The following is a 21,971-nucleotide window of genomic DNA, read 5'->3' as shown; positions in this document are numbered from 1 at the left end:
AGGGCCTATGCTTTTAGAGTAATCTCCTCACAATTATTATTAAGGAACACTCCGTATCATTGGAATGCGCCCTGCTGCCATAACGAGGTGCATCTGAAGCAGCCGAGAGCTTGTTGATCTCGGCAGTGAAGATCGGATTGTGGGGTAATCAAACCTGCATTGAATATCACAAACAAGATGGTCCATGTTTGACGGGACTACTAAAACGAAAACAAATCTCCAAAAGCCTTCTACATTTTGGGGACTTTCCTTGGACTAAGGGTAATGGGAATTGACGCTTTAAATAAAAAAGGATAAGATTTTTTCCCCCAAGTGCACTTGTTCTTTGGCGATGATTGTGCTATTCCTTTTGCTGTGTATCACGGATGGAGTGGTCTCGCAGATACGCTACTCTGTGCCGGAGGAGGCGGGTCACGGCACGTTCGTGGGGAATATCGCCGAGGACCTGGGACTGGACATGACCAAAATCGCCTCACGCCGCTTCCAGGTGGTGCCCAGCTCACGGACGCCGTACCTGGAAGTGAACATGGAGAACGGGATTCTGTTCATCAACGAGAACATCGACCGGGAGCAGATCTGTAAGCAGAGTGCCAGCTGTCTTTTACACCTTGAAGTGTTTTTGGAGAACCCACTCGAGCTGTTCCGCGTGGAGATAGAGGTCGTGGATATCAATGACAATCCGCCCAGCTTCCCCGAAACCGACATCACCGTAGAGATCTCGGAGAGCGCTGTCCCCGGTACCCGGTTTCCCCTAGAGAGCGCATTCGATCCGGACGTGGGTTCCAATGCGCTGCGCACATACGACATCACCACCAATAACTACTTCTACCTGGATGTGCAGACGCAGACCGACGGGAACAAATTCGCGGAGCTGGTGCTGGAGAAGCCGCTGGACAGGGAGCAGCAGGCGTCCCACAGGTATGTGCTGACTGCGGTGGACGGGGGGCAGCCGCCACGGACAGGCACTGCTCTGCTGGTGGTCAAAGTGCTGGATTCTAACGACAACGTGCCCGTGTTTGACCAGCCAGTGTACTCGGTGAGCCTTCAGGAGAACTTACCGGCGGGGACCCTCGTTATCCAGCTGAACGCCACCGACTTAGACGAGGGGCAGAATGGGGAGATAGTGTATTCATTCAGCAACCACATCTCCAGCCGTGTCAAGGACCTGTTCGCCATAGACGCGCGCACTGGACGCATCGAGGTGCGCAGTGAGGTAGATTTTGAGGAGAGCAGTTTATATCAAATATTCGTTCAGGCGAAAGATCTCGGACCCAATGCCGTGGCCGCGCACTGTAAAGTTCTGGTGAAAATAATGGACGTAAATGATAATGCTCCTGATATCACCTTCAGCACAGTGACCGAGTCGGTGAGTGAAAGGGCAGCCCCGGGCACCGTTATAGCCCTGCTGAGCGTGACTGACAAGGATGCTGAGGAAAACGGAAAGATTCACGTTGAAATCCTCGGTGACGTCCCGTTCAAACTCAAACCCTCCTTTAGGAACTATTTCACCATTGTAACAGATGGGCCCCTAAATAGAGAGAATGCTGACACTTATTCAGTGACTGTAGTTGCCAGGGATACAGGGACCCCTTCCCTCGCCACCAGTAAATCAATCAAAGTGCAAGTGTCGGATGAAAATGACAATGCGCCAACGTTTACGCAGCCCATATATGATGTGTATGTTACTGAAAACAATGTGCCAGGTGCTTATATCCACGCTGTGACCGCTCTGGACCCAGACGTTGGACAGAACGCTCTTATTAGTTACTCCATAATGGAGTGTGATATTCAGGGTATGTCTGTGAAGACATATGTTTCAATCAACGAAGAGACGGGCTACCTTTACGCACTCAGATCATTCGATTACGAGCTGTTAAAAGACTTCACTTTCATGGTTCAGGCGAAAGATGCAGGTAGCCCTGAGCTCTCCTCGAACGCCACCGTCAAAGTAATCATCGTGGACCAGAATGACAACCCTCCCTCCGTTATTGCTCCTCTGGGTAAAAATGGCACCGCGAGAGAGCCTCTGCCCCGCTCCGCCGAGCCTGGCTACCTGGTAACCCGTATCATCGCCATGGACGCAGACGACGGCGAGAACGCACGGCTCTCCTACAGCATCCAGCGGGGGAACGAGAACGGCATGTTCCGCATGGATTGGAGGACAGGAGAACTGCGCACTGCCCGGCGCGTCTCCACCAAGCGAGACCCAAACCAGATGTATGACCTGTTGATAGAGGTGAGGGACCACGGCCAGCCACCTCTCTCCTCCACCGCCAGTGTGTTCGTGGTGCTTGTGGACAGCGTGGTGGAGGACCACCGGGAGAGGGGCACCGCCAAGTCCAAGGAGACATCACTGGACCTCACCCTCATCCTCATCATCGCCCTGGGCTCCGTCTCCTTCATCTTCCTCCTCGCTATGATCGTGCTGGCCGTGCGCTGCCAGAAGGACAAAAAGCTCAACATCTACACGTGCCTCACCAGTGATTGTTGCCTCGGGTGCGCCACATGCTGCAGTAGGCATGCGCGAGCCCGCAAGAAAAAGCTCAGCAAGTCCGATATCATGCTGGTGCAGAGCGCCAACGTCACCGGGGCCGGTACAGCCCAGGTGCCAGTGGAAGAGTCCGGGAGCTTCGGCTCTCACCACCAAAACCAGAACTATTGCTACCAGGTATGTCTGACTCCGGAGTCGGCCAAAACCGACCTCATGTTCCTAAAGCCGTGTAGCCCATCTAGGAGCACAGACACGGAACACAACCCGTGCGGGGCCATAGTGACAGGGTACACTGACCAGCAGCCTGACATCATATCAAACGGCAGCATTTTATCAAGCGAGGTAAGAGTCCCCTCATACCTTTAAACTCCAAATACCCCCAGCATGTACTTGCTATCAGTATATTAGATATAGATTGTGATAACTGCAACATGTGCTTGTCTAAAAGCATTCTCGCTGCTGCTATTAGTATGTGGATAAAATATGAAATATAATCTGCATTCAGCATTATTAGGGAATTTAGTTTGTGTCCCTAACATTGATGCTAACTTTCTGTGTGTTGCATCACCCATTGTTTTAGCAGAGTCCCTTACAAATATGTTTGTTATATTGCATAACATATAAGTCTGCATATCCTGCTATTAATTTCCGGAACGGCAATTCAACTCAAAATTATGATTACTAGTTGCTGACTTGCTGCTGTTGGCAGTCCTGAGGGACATTATCATTGGAATAGTAATGATTGCATGTTTATGCTCTGCTCAGAAGTGGTTTTGTCGTGCTTTTAAAGTAGGATGGATTTGGAATAATAGAATAATAAATCAGGATAATATATTGGTGCCTTGAAGGCTGGTGTTGTGTGTGTGTGTGTGTGAGTGTGTGTGTGTGTGTGTGTGTGTGTGTGTGTGTGTGTGTGTGTGTGTGTGAGTGTGTGAGAGTGCGCGCGTGTGTGGGTGTGTATGTGTTTTGTGAGTGTATGTGTGTGTGTGTGTTGTCATGCGCAATGACCGTGTCCGTTGTGAGAATACACACATTTCGCACACCAGTCACGATCGTGCTGAGTCGCAGAGGAACAAATATCCGTCTATAGTTGCCCCAGCCTGAATAGGTGCACCACTTCATTTTCTCTCTGGTAGTATATATATGCTGTTCACTAGGAGCTATATCAAAATATCGATATGAAACTATTCGTTGTTTAACATCAGCAATCACTTCAAATCTAACGTCAATATCAAAACGATCAATGTCAAATACCAGATTTCTTGTTGTTATTTTGTATTTAAAATCTCATGAAAAATCCTGTTTTGATTATACAATGCCACCGCGCCCCAAACTCAAAATGTCTCGTGCTTCTCTTTCAGACCAAACACCAGCGAGCCGAGCTCAGTTACCTGGTGGACAGACCTCGGCGTGTGAACAGGTAACGAGCACGCGCACCTGGTGCCCTGCCAGCTGACTGAGTGACGTGATTGAGAGTGTTGTTTAAAGTGGCCATTCAATGCCAGAGGGGAGAGTCTCTACAAACCACAACCATGCCAACATGGCTCAATACCTAAGACTGGTTAATTCACTCTCTCTGGTGCTGTCCACCTGTGTATACACTCTCAATCTATTTTGATGATAATTAATTGCAGGATAATGAATGATGATGATGATGAAGACGGTGAAAATAGTGATTAATGTTTTATTCTAACGTACTTTTTATTTGAATGTACTTTTGAATATAACAATAGGCCTACCACTATCTTCAACACTCTAAAGCATGTTCTCCACTTCCCTGTCCAGTTCGGCTTTCCAAGAAGCGGATCTCGTTAGCTCTAAAGACAGCGGTCATGGTGACAGCGAGCAGGGCGACAGTGACCATGACGCCACCAATCGAGGTCACTCTACCGGTAAGTCGAGTTTGTTAGATCTTGGCTGGTTGTGCGGCTTTTTGCTCTCTTATTTTCTCATTTAAAGCGCAGCAGAGGGCAATGACAGTGTTGTACGGCGTGGTATCTGTCCATGGTGATGATCGATCGATCATGGTGTGTGTCGAGGCCTATAGTCACTTATAAGCGTTAAGAATGTTAGCCGCGCCCGTGGCTGCTGCTTGTCTATAATATCACTCCGCTGTTATCTTCCGATTGTGGTGCTGAACGGAAAGCGACTCACTGCACACCGCGCTCTTCCGAATCTCGGCTGCTTTCAGAGTTCGTGACTGACTAGTCGTGTCATAGCCTACTCATTCTCACCATCTCAAATATTGCAAATGTGATTAGGATTTATGAAATATAGCCTTGGGTGTTTTTCTACCAGCATGTGACATACAAACTTCTCTCGTTTAGGCTACTGTAAAAATTGGCTGTTTCTGGTAGGCCTATATCCTAGTCGTCGTGTGTTTGTGAACTTGCTCTCTCCTGGCTGTAGTTCAATCTCTTTATTGTTTTGAACATGGGAAATGTGCTGAGGGACAATGCTGAACTTAATCCTGTTGTTAGTAAATATGCAGGGTCGTTAATGAGGGAGGGCCCGCTGCTAAATCCATGCTAGAGACCACTTGACGGGTACGTGACGGAATTTATAACGAGGACCGGTTGACTTGTCATTGGTCGGTGCGGTGTGGGAACGGGACCAAACTGGTTGCGGGCGCAAACAAACAAACGATTCATTCATTGACTGGGCGCTGCCTGCCCGCCCCGAGCCCAGCCCCCACCGCCTGACCGCATTCCTCCGTCCACATGTCTTTTTATCTGTTCCACCTAGAGGTTCACATGGGGTTTTAGAATTGGGCTTCTGAGCTATGAATGTCGTTATCTCTGCATTCATCCGTGCGATTGCTTTGGTCCAGCCCCGTCTGTCTATGCCCATGTTTTTTTGGTCTGCCCTTGGGGGTGAACCCACAGCATGCGAAATGAGCCACGTCTAGAAATAATAATGCCACTATTTTAAGCCTGTGGATAAACACTGAAGTTTAAAGGGAAGCATCCTATTTTATTTAGCCCACTTTAATTGTATGATGTATCTAGTTAGCTTGGACTCCTTTATACAAGTCACTTGTCAGATGGAACCCCTTTAATGTTCAACCAAAAGGCTAGTCATTTAGCTAGGTAGTTTATATCATACTACATATTCAATTTAAGCCAAATGGCCTATATGATAGGTAGTACAAGCTACTTCTACATAGAGACTACAGGAGCTATACTTCCTTTTTCCTAGAAACCTTATTTCCTTCATGTAGGGGTGACCAGACTCCTAATGCTAAGTGATGACTCTATGGCATGGTGTTGAGTGGACTTGCTGTCTTTGCTTTTGACTTTGAGTACCCTTGTATGGCGATAGGCTACTGTTGCTTTGTTATGGAAATATCGGGCAACTTAATGCCTTTAAACAGATTAATTGCTGTGCATGAAGTCTTTGTTTTATTAGGATAATTTATAGTGTGGCTTAGCATTCTCTGCTTGCACAATACTTGCAAATAACTGGCTGCTGTGCTATTTGATAAGTGATAATTGAGTTTGTGACAAGCTGATATGCCAGAACCTCAGGATTTTTCTTAATTTGATTTTTCGTTTGTATCAGTTCTATCTATTATTCAAATTTTTCATGAACAATTCCTTAATTTAATGAGGTGAGGGTGAACAATAGGTGAATTATAAACCGGGTGGTTCAAACCCTGAATGCTGATTGGCTGAATGACATGGTATATCAGGCCATATCTTGCTGCTGTGATGGCACACTGTGGTATTTCACCCTCTCTCTCTCTCTCTCTCTCTCTCTCTCTCAATTCAATTCAATTCAATTCAATTCAATTCAATTCAATTCAATTCAATTCAATTCAATTCTCTCTCTCTCTCTCTCTCTCTCTCTCTCTCTCTCTCTCTCTCTCTCTCTCTCTCTCTCTCTCTCTCTCTCTCTCTCTCTCTCTCTCTCTCTCTCTCTCTCTCTCTCTTTGTTTGGATAAGGGACACAGTACTTTCAGGGCATTTTGAAGTCGGACTGATATACTGTAGACTCATGTTTGTTCTTTAAAATTGTTTAAGTACTAAGGCCCAGAAATAATGTTGGTTTCCATTTACACCTTTCAGCTTTACTGAGGGCAGGTCAATTCTTTGCTGAGGACAGGTAAATTCTTTAATGAGAGCAGGTCAGTTCTTTACTGAGGGCAGGTCAATTCTTTACTGAGGGCAGGTCAATTCTTTACTGAGGACAGGTCAATTCTTTACTGAGGGCAGGTCAATTCTTTACTGAGGGCAGGTCAATTCTTTGCTGAGGGCAGGTCAATTCTTTACTGAGTACAGGTCAATTCTTTACTGAGGACAGGTTAATTCTTTACTGAGGACAGGTCAATTCTTTACTGAGGGCAGGTCAATTCTTTACTGAGGGCAGGTCAATTATTTGCTGAAGACAGGTCAATTCTTTACTGAGGGCAGGTCAATTCTTTACTGAGGGCAGGTGAATTCTTTACTGAGAGCAGGTGAATTCTTTGCTGAGGGCAGGTGAATTCTTTACTGAGAGCAGGTCAATTTTTTACTGAAGGCAGGTCAATTATTTACTGAAGGCAGGTCAATTCTTTACTGATGGCAGGTCAATTCTTTACTGAGAGCAGGTCAATTCTTTACTGAGGGCAGGTCAATTATTTACTGAGGGCAGGTCAATTCTTTACTGAAGACAGGTAAATTCTTTACTGGGCAGGTAAATTCTTTACTGAGGACAGGTAAATTCTTTACTGAGGGCAGGTCAATTCTTTACTGAGGACAGGTCAATTCTTTACTGAGGACAGGTCAATTCTTTACTGAGGGTAGGTCAGTTCTTTACTGAGTGGGTTTTTACTTTCTTCTTTTTTTCTGAAGAGACACCTAATATGCCTCAGGGAACATCTCATTTCCTAAAATGTCAAGAAATATCAAGATGTCTTGATCTGGCTTTTTAGCGGAGACGTTTTTCTCGGCGTGAGTCTGTGTTTTACTACTTCTCCAGATTCTAAATGCCAAATCCAAAACAGATTGATATTCACAAGCCTCCTCCTGTGATTATTGGATATGGAAATATGTTCATTATCCAGGGTCAGAGGTTGTTGTCCCGTTGCTTTGTTGAATTTTTAAAGAAGTGCAGGTACAGTGGGGAAAAAAAGTATTTGGTCAGCCACCAATTGTGCAAGTTCTCCCACTTAAAAAGATGAGAGAGGCCTGTAATTTTCATCATAGGTACACGTCAACTATGACAGACAAATTGAGAAAAAATAATCCAGAAAATCACATTGTAGGATTTTTAATGAATTTATTTGCAAATTATGGTGGAAAATAAGTATTTGGTCACCTACAAACAAGCAAGATTTCTGGCTCTCACAGACCTGTAACTTCTTCTTTAAGAGGCTCCTCTGTCCTCCACTCGTTACCTGTATTAATGGCACCTGTTTGAACTTGTTATCAGTATAAAAGACACCTGTCCACAACCTCAAACAGTCACACTCCAAACTCCACTATGGCCAAGACCAAAGAGCTGTCAAAGGACACCAGAAACAAAATTGTAGACCTGCACCAGGCTGGGAAGACTGAATCTGCAATAGGTAAGCAGCTTGGTTTGAAGAAATCAACTGTGGGAGCAATTATTAGGAAATGGAAGACATACAAGACCACTGATAATCTCCCTCGATCTGGGGCTCCACGCAAGATATCACCCCATGGGGTCAAAATGATCACAAGAACGGTGAGCAAAAATCCCAGAACCACACGGGGGGACCTAGTGAATGACCTGCAGAGAGCTGGGACCAAAGTAACAAAGCCTACCATCAGTAACACACTACGCCACCAGGGACTCAAATCCTGCAGTGCCAGACGTGTCCCCCTGCTTAAGCCAGTACATGTTCAGGCCCGTCTGAAGTTTGCTAGAGTGCATTTGGATAATCCAGAAGAGGATTGGGAGAATGTCATATGGTCAGATGAAACCAAAATATAACTTTTTGGTAAAAACTCAACTCGTCGTGTTTGGAGGACAAAGAATGCTGAGTTGCATCCAAAGAACACCATACCTACTGTGAAGCATGGGGGTGTAAACATCATGCTTTGGGGCTGTTTTTCTGCAAAGGGACCAGGACGACTGATCCGTGTAAAGGAAAGAATGAATGGGGCCATGTATTGTGAGATTTTGAGTGAAAACCTCCTTCCATCAGCAAGGGCATTGAAGATGAAACGTGGCTGGGTCTTTCAGCATGACAATGATCCCACACACACCGCCCGGGCAACGAAGGAGTGGCTTCGTAAGAAGCATTTCAAGGTCCTGGAGTGGCCAAGCCAGTCTCCAGATCTCAACCCCATAGAACATCTTTGGAGGGAGTTGAAAGTCCGTGTTGCCCAGCGACAGCCCCAAAACATCACTGCTCTAGAGGAGATCTGCATGGAGGAATGGGCCAAAATACCAGCAACAGTGTGTGAAAACCTTGTGAAGACTTACAGAAAACGTTTGACCTGTGTCATTGCCAACAAAGGGTCCAAATACTTATTTTCCACCATAATTTGCAAATAAATTCATTAAAAATCCTACAATGTGATTTTCTGGATTTCTTTTTCTCATTTTGTCTGTCATAGTTGACGTGTACCTATGATGAAAATTACAGGCCTCTCTCATCTTTTTAAGTGGGAGAACTTGCACAATTGGTGGCTGACTAAATACTTTTTTCCCCACTGTACCACTTGTTGAAATGAGTAGATGTATGATCTATTGAGTCTGTATTAGTAGATACATAATTCAATAATACAAACCTTTTCTCATTGTTGTGTATGGGGCCTGTGCTGACACTCAATGTAATGGTGTATTTATGGATGTTCGTTAATATGTAATAAGGACCTCACTCGTTAGGAAGCTCGGCATTTTTCCAAGCTGTTAGCGAGTCAAATTAATCCTCTTTGTAACAAAGCAAATTCCCCCTATGCTGACCCGTGGAAACACACGCACGCACGAATGCACGCACGAATGCACGCACGCACGCACGCACATACACACACACACACACACACACACACACACACACACACACACACACACACACACACACACACACACACACACACACACACACACACACACACATACATACACGCACATACACACACATACACACAAACACACACACACACACACACACACATACACACACACACACATACTGCAATCTGAAACCTAATCAGTCTGTGTACCATAGGATTATCTGAGGATACATTTGGTGAGCAGTTTGGGTTTTACTCAGACACACACAACAAATGACATAAAACATGGACTACACCAAATTTACTTTTAAAGATTAAGTTAGGCAATACCCTGGTTTTGCTTACTGCAAAAATATTTCTATCTGAATTGAATCAGACACTGATTTGATTCGTTTTTTGTTCCACAATATGCTATTCATGGACTCACTTGCACTTTCATGAAGAATGAACTCAGAATGAACTTCCTCTTTGAAAGAACACTGAAGGACTCAGGTTTACTTGTTTTTGCAATCAGTCATTGGTGTTATTGCATGGACAGTTTGAAAGGACATGAGCAGCCAAAGTAATCCAATACTTTTGAGCCTGTGGTTTCCATGATCTAATACCTTGGTCACAGGAAGCTCTGAGAGTGTAGTAGTGTGGTGTTAATGGTTTTAAACACGTCTCTCACTCTGCATGACCAGTCATACCTGCTGAGATATCACAGAGAGAAACTACCACAGAGGGTCACAGTCATTGATTCAATGATATTAGCCTGTTTCTCTATTTCCCAATGGCAAAACAAATAAAGAAATAAACTACACACACAACATAACACAGTGAGGGAAAAAAGTTTTTGACCCCCTGCTGATTTTGTACGTTTGCCCACTGACAAAGAAATGATCAGTCTATAATTTTAATGGTAGGTTTATTTAAAAAGTGAGAGACGGAATAACAATAAAAAAATCCAGAAAAACGCATGTCAAAAATGTTATAAATTGATTTGCATTTTAATGAGGGAAATAAGTATTTGACCCCTCTACAACACATGACTTAGTACTTGGTGGCAAAACCCTTGTTGGCAATCACAGAGGTCAGACGTTTCTTGTAGTTGGCCACCAGGTTTGCACACATCTCAGGAGGGATTTTGTCCCACTCCTCTTTGCAGATCTTCTCCAAGTCATTAAGGTTTCGAGGCTGACGTTTGGCAACTCAAACCTTCAGCTCCCTCCACAGATTTTCTATGGGATTAAGGTCTGGAGACTGGCTAGGCCACTCCAGGACCTTAATGTGCTTCTTCTTGAGCCACTCCTTTGTTGCCTTGACCGTGTGTTTTGGGTCATTGTCATGCTGGAATACCCATCCACGACCCATTTTCAATGCCCTGGCTGAGGGAAGGAGGTTCTCACCCAAGATTTGACGGTACATGGCCCCATCCATCGTCCCTTTGATGCGGTGAAGTTGTCCTGTCCCCTTAGCAGAAAAACACCCCCAAAGCATAATGTTTCCACCTCCATGTTTGACAGTGGGGAGGGTGTTCTTGGGGTCATAGGCAGCATTCTTCCTCCTCCAAACAGAGTGAGTTAAGTTGTTGCCAAAGAGCTCGATTTTGGTCTCATCTGACCACAACACTTCTCCTCTGAATCATTCAGATGTTCATTAGCAAACTTCAGACGGCCCTGTATATGTGGTTTCTTGAGCAGGGGGACCTTGCGGGTGCTGCAGGATTTCAGTCCTTGACGGCGTAGTGTGTTACCAATTGTTTTCTTGGTGACTATGGTCCCAGCTGCCTTGAGATCATTGACAAGATCCTCCCGTGTAGTTCTGGGCTGATTCCTCACCATTCTCATGATCATTTCAACTCCACGAGGTGAGATCTTGTATGGAGCCCCAGGCCGAGGGAGATTGACAGTTATTTTGTGTTTCTTCCATTTGCGAAAAATCGCACCAACTGTTGTCACCTTCTTACCAAGCTGCTTGCCGATGGTCATGTAACCCATTCCAGCCTTGTGTAGGTCTACAATCTTGTCCCTGACATCCTTGGAGAGCTCTTTGGTCTTGGCCAAGGTGGAGAGTTTGGAATCTGATTGATTGATTGCTTCTGTGGACAGGTGTCTTTTATAGAGTTAACAAACTGAGATTAGGAGCACTCCCTTTAAGAGTGTGCTCCTAATCTCAGCTCGTTACCTGTATAAAAGACACCTGGGAGACAGAAATATTTCTGATTGAGAGGGGGTCAAATACTTATTTCCCTCTTTAAAATGCAAATCAATTTATAACATTTTTACATGCGTTTTTCTGGATTTTTTTGTTGTTATTCTGTCTCTCACTGTTCAAGTAAACCTACCATTAAAATTATAGACTGATCATTTCTTTGTCAGTGGGCAAACATACAAAATCAGCAGGGGATCAAATACTTTTTTCCCTCACTGTACATGAATACACATCCCTCTTTAACTATGGTGAATTATATAGTTTCAAGTTTTAGTAGTCATATGTACAGGATACACATGGTATACACCGTCCAACTAAATGCTTACTTGCAGGTTCCTTCTCGACAATGCAACAACAATAAGAAACAATGAAAGATAAGAATAGTAAGTAAATGGCTCAGTAGAATAGAATAAACAATTTAGCATAAGTATAATACAGGAAGGCATAATTTATAGTACAATATTTACATGTGTTTTGGGGAAGGGGGGATTAGGGGGCAAGTGTTTAAACTGTGCAGTATTTAGCAATCCTAACAAGAGCCTGGTAGCAGCAGTTGTGATGTGTGTGTAGTATGAATGTATATGTGTGTGTGTGTATGTGTGTGTGTGTGTGTGTGTGTGTGTGTGTGTGTGTGTGTGTGTGTGTGTGTGTGTGTGTGTGTGTGTGTGTGTGTGTGGAAGTGTGTATGTCTGTGTGGGTGTGTGTGAGTGAGTGCATGTGTGCTAAGGTGCAGAGAATCAGAGCAGGTGGTCAGTCCAGTTCAAGTGTTCAGCAGTCTGATGGCTTGTAGATAGAAACTGTCTCTGAGCCTGTTGGTATCAGACTTCATGCTCCGATACCGTCAGCCCGACGGTAACGGAGTGAACAGCTCGTGGATGGGGTGTGTGGGGGTCCTTGATGATGCTGTGGGCCTTCCTCAGGCACCGTTTCGAGAAAATCCTGGATGGGTGGGAGCATGGGCCATCTTCACCACCCGCTGGAGGGCCTTGCAGTCATGGACGGACTAATTCCCGTACCAGGCCGTGATGCAACCGGTCGGGACGCTCTCAATGGTGCAGTGGAAGTATTTGGAGAGGACACGGGTTGGCATCCCAAATTTATTCTGCTACTGTTTTGCACTCTTGACAAGAGGGCACAAGGAATTTAAAACTACTGACTCTCTCTACTACCGTTGATGTGGATTGGGGTATGTTCGCTCCTCTGCTTTTTGAAGTCAACAATCAACTCTTTTGTTTTGCTGACTTTCACTTACCTCCTCCCTATAGGCTGACAAGATCGTTGTTGGTTATCAGGCCTACAACTGTGGTGTCGTCAGCAAGCTTGATGATCGACTTGGTGTCATGCAAATGTATTTTAGCAATCTTGGTTGGTTTTCACAAAGGGCTGTTTTTATTTGAATCTCTCCTTAGTTTATCGGTAGAAAGATGAGGTAGAACAAGGAAGACGATAACCTCATGACCTTTCCCTGTGCATGCTGGGCTTTCTAGTAGAGTGTTTACTGTTCTGTGAGGCTGAGAGTTTATCTCTCCACGTATGCTGCTGTTTCTGCAGATGGGGGCTGGCTTTGATCTTTTATGGTGAAAAAGAGAACCCTGCAATGAGGAATCAGAGATCTGAGTCTACACGTGCACGCGCACACGTACACACACAGCAGCAGCTTTGTGTGTATTTGTGTTTGTGAGTGAGTGTGTGTGTGCTCTTGTTTCCCCTGCTTCCTTTTTGTCTTGTTTCAAGATTCATTGATTATTACCTTTATGACCACTAACTGTCTCCTCTCTCCCTCCATCTCTCCTCCCTCATTCCCCTCCCCAGGCGCTGATCTCTTCTCTAACTGCACGGAGGAGTGCAAGGCTCTGGGCCACTCCGACCGCTGCTGGATGCCTTCCTTCGTGCCCTCCGACGGGCGCCAGGCAGCAGACTACCGCAGCAACCTGCACGTGCCAGGCATGGACTCCGTGCCCGACACTGAGGTATTTGAAAGCCAAGAGCAAACGGGCGATAAGTCATTCTCCACCTTTGGCAAAGAGACCCCCCTCAGCCACCTCCACCAAAACCACCTCCACCTCAGCCACCACCATGCCACCCACGCCAACCAAGCCACGTTAGAGAGGAAAGCGTTTGAGGCACTTCTGTCTAGCACGAGAGCGCCTTACAAACCTGCCTATTTGAGTGAGTATCCGCTTTGCACGGCAGCTCTGTAGCTAACCCACTCTACTCTCCAACCAACCAACCCTGATCTGATGATTGACTTGAATAATACAAAAAAATCGAATTACATTTCTTCCCCCATTGGCTGAAAGTGCCATGAAATTCTTTCACGTCCGCTGACCCATCTAATTCACCCTCTTGACAGTCTTTAACTAACTCTCTCTCTTCCTTTCACACATCTTCATTATCGCTCTCTCTATCTGTGATGATCTTATCCTCCGTCACAGACTTCCATATCAATTCACTCCCTCCTTCCACCACCAGCAGCAGCACTATCTATGTGCCTTTTTAATTAAATGTGCCATGATCAATTAGAGAAAAGTTTGGAATCCATAAGAGAGCTTTGACATCACTGAGACGGTGAAATGATGTATGATTTATCCCATTATGGGGAGATGGCTGTGTTAATATACACAATGCTTCCTTCGCTCAGAAAGGGAATTAAAAAAGGAGTGTTCATAATCTGTTTAGAAGAATAGAGGCTAAGAGATTACCCTCTCGTTTGTATTCTTCTGATGGTATTACTCTAGCTCCTAGGATAAAAACCGTTTGAGATAATCAGGGAAAGCAGAGGGAAGTGGAGGCATATTTCCATAGGGAATTTCTGTTTCCAAACTCCTTTTTCAAAGGGCACAATGAGAGACATCCTCATCACTGCAATTTGGTGATAATGCTTAATTATAATTTTGTCAGCACTGCCTTAAGATTTGCCCTCTTTTTCACCGCTCAACAGAACTCGCTAGAACAATTCTCAAACTGCTGCAGTCAGTCTCCCCTACCACTGTAATTCACAGCCACAGCATGGAGCACTACCTCTGATGAATACAGATGAGGTAGAGACTCTATAAAGATAAAGATGTCACCTTCTTCTTTCAGAGGCTATTCTCATTGACAAACATTTAAGGAGAGATTTCAAGTTACATAACATTTACATTTTAGTCATTTAGCAGACGCTCTTATCCAGAGCGACTTACAGTTAGTGAACATATATATATTTTTTTTTATACTGGCCCCCCGTGGGAATCGAACCCACAACCCTGGCGTTGCAAACGCCATGCTCTACCAATTGAGCTACATCCCTGCCGGCCATTCCCTCCCCTACCCTGGACGACGCTGGGCCAATTGTGCGCCGCCCCATGGGACTCCCGGTCGCGGCCGGCTGCGACAGAGCCTGGATTCGAACCAGGATCTCTAGTGGCACAGTTTGCACTGCGATGCAGTGCCTTAGACCACTGCGCCACTCAGGAGTACATAAAATGTACATAAACGTTTCAATTTACATTACATCCTTGCCTTACCTTTTGTTCTGACTGGCAATGTGACATTTTTGCTCTGCAGCTCCAAAAGCCAGTAAGCTTGCAAACCTATCCTCGATAACATATTATAAACACTCTTGAACAATGCAATCAAACCATATTACACTATTGAATAATGCAACAGTTCACAAGCATGTGCAGACTATTAAAGAGTTTATTTTCTCTTTGGTACACACATTAGCTAAATGTAGCTTGCGAGACAATAACACAGCTAGCTAGCTATGCTCGCTAGTAACATTAGCTAACCTATTAAACATGAATGTTTACCTCTCTCAGATATATATATATATATATATTATATGAGGTAAACTCAAAATTGTGAATGAAAATGTTGATAATTTCCCTGGTGAGTTGATCAGTTTCTTGCTACATGCTTCTTGCCTGGATGGTGGCTCAGAGCAGCCAAGGGGAAAACTCCCTTTCTTAAAGATACAGCGACAATTTCAGAATGTAACAGGCTACTGCAACTTCAGGAAAAAAAATCTATAAAACAAGTCTAAAATATAAGGACAATGTCTATACAATGTCTATACATACAACTGTTTCAAAAACCTTGCTCTGGTATTAATATTTTTACTGTATGAATATTGGGCTCAACGAGACAATTCTGTTTACACTGCCCTGCATAGAGGGGGGCAACTGTTGGGCGAGTGTCGTGCGCGACCTCCGGAGGTAGTGTTCGTGACGTGAGAAATACGCTCTTTTACATTACAGTAATGTCTCTCGAGAATCGATACCTCTCGAGAATCGATACCTCTCGAGAATCGATACCTCTCGAGAATCTCTCGAAATTCTCTTTAATTCTCGTCAATGAGAATGGACCCTCAGTCTCAACCCCTGTTCTTCTCCTCTCTGTCTCAGCGACTACACATGGGCGCATAGCTAATCACCACAAGACATTCCTTATTTATGTCTGGCAGGGGGTCTGGAAGGGGGAATAAGAGGGGGGATAATGGGGGGGGGGGATCCCCGTGATACTAAGAGGCTGTGTCTTATTTTGGAGGAGAGTCTGGATGGGTGAGGGGGGGGGGGGGGGGGGGGGGGGGTATCCTCATGATACTAAGAGACTGTGCCTTTCCCCTAATCTGATAAAGTCATCTGTAGACACAGAGTCCCTTGTAGCCAGAGACAGCGGTCGGTCATTACCCTAATCAAACAGAGATGACAGAGCTGCTGCTAGCTGGGGGATTGTTGAGCTGTCATGGGGAAGGGGGAGTGAGGGGTGTAGGGGGTAAGTGGTAAGGGGTGTGGGGGGAGGGGTAGCTCCATTTGTTTCCATGTCGGCCGTGGCCCATTTGAGTTAAGACCCATTGTTGCTGTCCTAAATAAATTGAGCAAGCAATTTTCTCAGAGACACAGACCCATATTCACACGCATTATCAATGAGAGGTTTCACTGGGTGGATTTAAATGGTTCTAGAAGGGAATGGATGAAGGGCTCCCTAACCTTCCTAGACTTGTTTTCTTGACTGTTTTACAACACTGAGTAAATAAATGAAGGTTCCTCTAGATGCATTGTCTGTTTTTCTTTTCTCTCTCAGACAAACTTGACCCCTAACCAGTATGTGTTCTCTGCTTGCAGCGAGGAAAGGGGTTTGCTAGCTCCTTTCGCATGGACATACCAGAGACCGCATGACTTTACACAATCAGTCAAAACAACAAAAACTAAAAAGAGCATCAAGTTCCAGACTCCATTTGCTTAGCTGTTCCACGTCTGACTGACATTCCCCCTACGCAACACGGAACTCTGTGGACAACATTCCCTCCGGAATTCTCTTGGAACACTGCCGGCCTTGGAAACTACTACCTATGGGACTCTGGAGGGGTTGGAAGTGGTGGGGACAGACAGAGAGACACGGTTAGGAAACGGACAGACAGACGGCTCTACACGAGGACCCCACCCCTCTCAGCAGGACTGAGACAGAGTTGAAAACGGAACTAATAGAGGGGGAGAACGAGGGAGGAGAAGGAAACTGAGGAGGACGAGGATCCCTCCTCTCCAATCTATGTGTGCCTGTTTACAGCACTAATGTACATCTTTAACAAATAAAAAAATTAGAAAAAAATAACAGCTAAAAAATTGACAAAAATTAAAAACCAACTGGAAAAGGAACAACGACGTCACTGAGCCCTTTAGATGTTTATACTCACAGCATAAGCCAGTTGTACAGGAGATCTTTGTGCATTTTAAATGCAATACCACTGTTTTAGACTTGACTGTTTTTCTATTCAGTTTGTGTGGTCAGGTGTCTTATCTTCAGATCTAAAGTACTTCAACTTTATACAGAAAGATTATGGGCTGGATTATTAAGTTCAGTTTTTTGTTTCTTTTTTTCATCTCATAGTGGATCTGGACAGTGATGGGCTTCACCTTTGAATTCTGAGCTGTTTAGTAGTTTATATCACGTGAGAAGTGTTTAATGTACTCTTTTAAAAGCTTCAAAATGAATATAAATCTCTATATAAATCTCTATATATATATACTTTTTCTGAAGGTGTGCTATCCATTTGGTGGGTTTCCTATTCTGTGTAGACAGAGGTTCATAAGTTGCTTAAAGTGCTCTAGAAGGCTTGGGATGATCTTACAGGCTGGGGGTGTTTTTACCATGAAAACAGAACAGCCTTGTCTGTCATGTGATAGTTTTCACCCAGTTTGATTTCATTTTTCACTTTTGGATATTGAAAGCTGAAACTCATGTCTATAAATAAAAAGGCAGTAATAATTTAGATTGAATTCCATGGTAATTCTGTGTTATTGTAACCAAAAAAAGGGTCAATTAAAAAGAACAAAACAAAACGTGGCCATATAATGAAAGGTGTTGTGCACTTGCAGTGCAAAATCAAATATACGCACATACACACACTCACATACACACACATACACACACTCACATACACAGACTCTCACACACACAAACACACCATTATGCCAACAATAAATCAAAAAATGAGAAATGTACTGTCTGTCTCATGTTGTTTTATTTTCTATAACTTGGGCAGGTTTACATCTAATCACAGCGAAGGGAATGCCTGATGTGCTGACATCTAGTCCCAATGTACATTTATTGTATGTCTGCGTCCTTAGATAATTTCAATGAACATTTTACTCTGTAAAGTGTCACCTGTTTTATAGGATATGGTAAGGTTGTTTTCACATTCTCTATTTCTCTTGATTTTACATACACCCCTTCTCCATCTAGTGACAGATACATGGTAAGGGCATGTTATATTTCGGGGGAAGCTTTTTGACGGAGTCTGAATGGACGAAGGATGCACAGAAAGACTCCAGGCACAGTTCTATTATAGAATACATGCTGCAGTTCTGGAAGATTACATGTCTCAATTGGACACCCACGTTCATTGGCTTTCAATGGAGTTCACCACTTTGACAACCGCTAAAGAGAAATCATATAAAATCTATGTTTATATGTGAGTGGTGAGAAATGCCTATATAGGCCACACAATGATGGCATATGTTAGCTAACACACTGTGGCCACATGCTGCTTTTAGTCGTTTGTCAGTCTGGTGCATTTCCTCTCTAAAACCTAATCTCAAAAGTTGACATGCTTTTTTAATCTATTCATTTCAAACAGAACAAGTGCTTAAAATAGAACTTATGTCTTCAATTGTACAGTACATGTGTAATCTTCCTGAAGTGGCAGTAATGGCACATAAACAAGGTGGAATAAGATATTAGCTACAGCTGGTGACTAACCAATAGCAGAGTCTAAATGGGAGACATAATTACGTGTAATCTTTTATAATCTCACATATTTGAATATTAATTTATGTTTTTCCACCAGATTATCAAATCTGATAAACAAGAGGTGTTAAAATCTATATTAATCTTTGGCTCATAGTCTACATCAAAAACATAACATGTAGAAAACGGTGAGACAATCTTTATTGAGTTCATATTTATTTTATTTTTAAGTCACAATTGGAAATCTACATGTAGAACAAATATAAATAAAATGAGTTGAAATCTGCCTCTTGACTATCCCTTATTCCAGCGTAATGAGGGCAGAACTATCAGCTCTGTTCTGTTTAGATTTCGAAGGAAACTTTGACGAACAAATCCGGTATAGTCTTGTCTCCGTTCTTACTAAATGGAAGCCATTATATTTGACCTCAGTCACTCAGGTCAATCTCTTTCATATTCCAAAAGTTTTAATTTCCGCATGTATTTATGAACATAAGGTTCCAAATGAAAAAAACATTAGAGTATAATGAAATATAATTTAAGAACAACAATAAATGACTTCCCAAAACAAGACAGAAGACTTAGAAAGGGAGAGAGGGAGAGAGAGGGAGAGAGAAACTGAGAAAGAGAGAGCTAGAAACAGAGAGAGCAAGAACAAGAGAGAGAGAGAGAGAGAGAGCAATAGAGAGAGGCAGAGCGAGAGTGAGAGAGGGAGACTGACATGCTTTTTATATTCTTGGGGCATGCGTTATTAACCGAAAGTGAGTTTCAAAGTCACTCATTACACAAAGGCAGAGAGGATTAGGGAGTGCTAACTTCTATGTTGGAGTGCTCCACTTTTCACACACGGACACCAAAGGACTTAACACAATGGCTAGCTCTCAAACCCCCCATTCATCAATGCTGGAGAAATAAAATAAACTTATTAGCAAATGATGTGACTGTGAACAGATGCTTACCATGCTAACTGAAGGTAGATTAGGGGTGTTCTGTGGGGTTTCATGTGTTTCTTTCTTCGTCAGAGTTACCATGCTGTAATGTAGTCTACCAAGAGCATAGACCACCAACTGCGGTTGAGTTTTAAAGAGACTAGAATTGAAGTGTCTTATTGATTGAGGACATTGGTAGAAACACAACAACGGAATGGAGTACACTCTTAGAAAAAAAGGTTTCTAAAGGGTTCTTTGGCTGTCCCCATAGGATAACCTATTTTGGTTCCAGGTAGAATCCTTTTGGGTTCCATGTAGAACCCTCTGTGGATATGGTTCTATGTGGAACCCAAAAGAGTTCTACCTGGAACCAAAAAGGGTTCTTCAAAGGGTTATCCTATGGGGAAAGCCAAAGTACCCTTTTAGGTTCGAGATAGCACCTTTTTTTTCTAAGAGTGTAGTTATGAACCAACTTTTACGGAGATGTTATGCTTTTACCTTGCAAGAACAGTTATGCAAATATACATTTACCTTCAACTGTGATAGGGAGTTTTTTTTCTCTCATCACAAGCTATTGAAGGTAGTAACAGCTTGATCCCAACAGATATCCCCACAGAACAAAACACATGTTCACTGTCTTTCTTCTTTCTCTCTCCTCTGTCAACCTCTCACCTCCTTCCTCTTCCTCCTCTAACACCTCCTAGTCTGTCATGGGTGTCATCACTCCATTTGTCTCTTCTTAGAAGTGGCGTATTTTGCGGCGGGCATTTTTCTCCCCTCTCCTGCCCCTCTGGAATCCAGAGACAGAGGTTGAGCGTGGCAGGAGATGACAGGCAAGAAGAAAGGAGGAGGAACAGAGATAGGGGGAGGGTGGTGGTCTTTCTCTCTCTCTCTCTCTTTCTCTGGCAAGGTGTTGTACGTCTGTTCACAATCCCATTGTGCTTCCCTCCACAGGGAGATGTTTATGAAGGCCCCGGCTCTTCTGAAGCGACGGCTAGATAGCGCCCTGTCTTCTGTCAGGAGAGCCGGGGTGAGATGGGGGAGGCAGAATGTGAGGAGGTGGGGTGGGTATGTGGGTGGGTGGTGGGGGACGTTAGGGACCTGTCGGGGCATTGAGTAGGGTCATGGAGGACTGATGAGGTGCTGAGATGGTAATAAAAGGAGTAGGTTCGGAATGTCGTGTCAGGGAGGAGTGTGAAGGCCGTCATTCCCAAGTGTGGTGGTGCTGTCTGAAAATCCTGCAGGGGATAAAAATATGAGATAACACATTGTTGAGAGGCCTAGTGTTACTGTTAGAATGTATTCACATTCTATCGATAAATCAGTACCATTCATCAAATGCCTCTAAAAATGTTAATGAAATCGTTTTAATTAATTTGAAATTAACCCTATTTTCTTCACAGTTATTCATATACCTCCTGATATAAACTAACCCTACACAGCCCAATACATTCTGCTTTCTCACTCACAACAAACAGCAGGACAATGAAATGCTCAGCCCTCAGGCACATCCATACAGTTGACACACACACACACACACAGAGAGAGAGAGAGAGAGGTCAGACAGCTATCAGCCTAGGGTCTATCCTGACCAGGGAACAGCCTCCTGCTGTGTGGATCTACAGACCATTACCCCCGTCACTAACCCCTCTCCAGGCTTCCTCTATCCCCCCTGAACCCTCTCTGTCTCAGCCTGCCCCTGCCCTGGCTCCATCTGGGGTTTCCTGTGGCTGGGGAGAGACACCAGGGAAAGGGGCTGGTTAATGTCAACCCCCCTACTGAAGAGATGGATAAACAAATAATTTGTGAAATCACGATGGAATGCAGCAGATGACTTGGGGTGAGTTTAGAATTCTCAAACAATATGACAGAAGCAGCTTCAAGTTGATTGGCTGTTGCATGCTATTTTAATTACGTTTGAGTTGCTTCATGTAACAGCAAGGTTGCTTGAGAGGATATCACTTGCAACCTTCAACTGCAACTAAAATTGCATGAAAGTGGCTTTGTGTAACTCCAGCCTTAGACTCTAAGTAAATTATCTAAGTCAATCTCCACCTACTGTATAGCCATATACAGTATGGCACATATCCAACAGGGTTCAACTGCAATACTGTTATCAAAGCTAAAGTATAAAGTGTATGTTATAAAGTATCTCTGTGTAGAGTA

General features: G+C 44.0%; 1 protein-coding gene across 2 annotated transcripts; it reads left to right on the top strand.

Moving 5' to 3' along the window:
- Positions 1-331: 331 nt before the first annotated feature.
- On the top strand, positions 332-17,478 carry LOC311107572 (protocadherin-10-like; the record flags this gene model as incomplete). 2 transcript variants are annotated; one of them, XM_084150079.1, is made up of 5 exons in its annotated part: positions 332-2,833; positions 3,853-3,911; positions 4,277-4,383; positions 13,462-13,619; positions 16,755-17,478. In XM_084150079.1, the coding sequence occupies 5 exons, from the start codon at positions 332-334 to the stop codon at positions 16,806-16,808; spliced, it is 2,880 nt and encodes a 959-aa protein (XP_084006205.1). In that variant the 3' UTR covers positions 16,809-17,478. The 2 variants fall into 2 exon arrangements, with proteins under 2 accessions (XP_084006205.1, XP_084006204.1); XM_084150078.1 differs by having other exon boundaries at positions 13,462-13,818.
- Between the last annotated feature and the right edge of the window lie 4,493 nt (positions 17,479-21,971).

The sequence above is a fragment of the Coregonus lavaretus genome (genome assembly GCF_964263955.1).
Source record: "Coregonus lavaretus genome assembly, chromosome: 32".
Taxonomy (NCBI): Eukaryota; Metazoa; Chordata; class Actinopteri; order Salmoniformes; family Salmonidae; genus Coregonus; species Coregonus lavaretus.
This window is presented reverse-complemented; position numbering and strand designations above follow the sequence as displayed.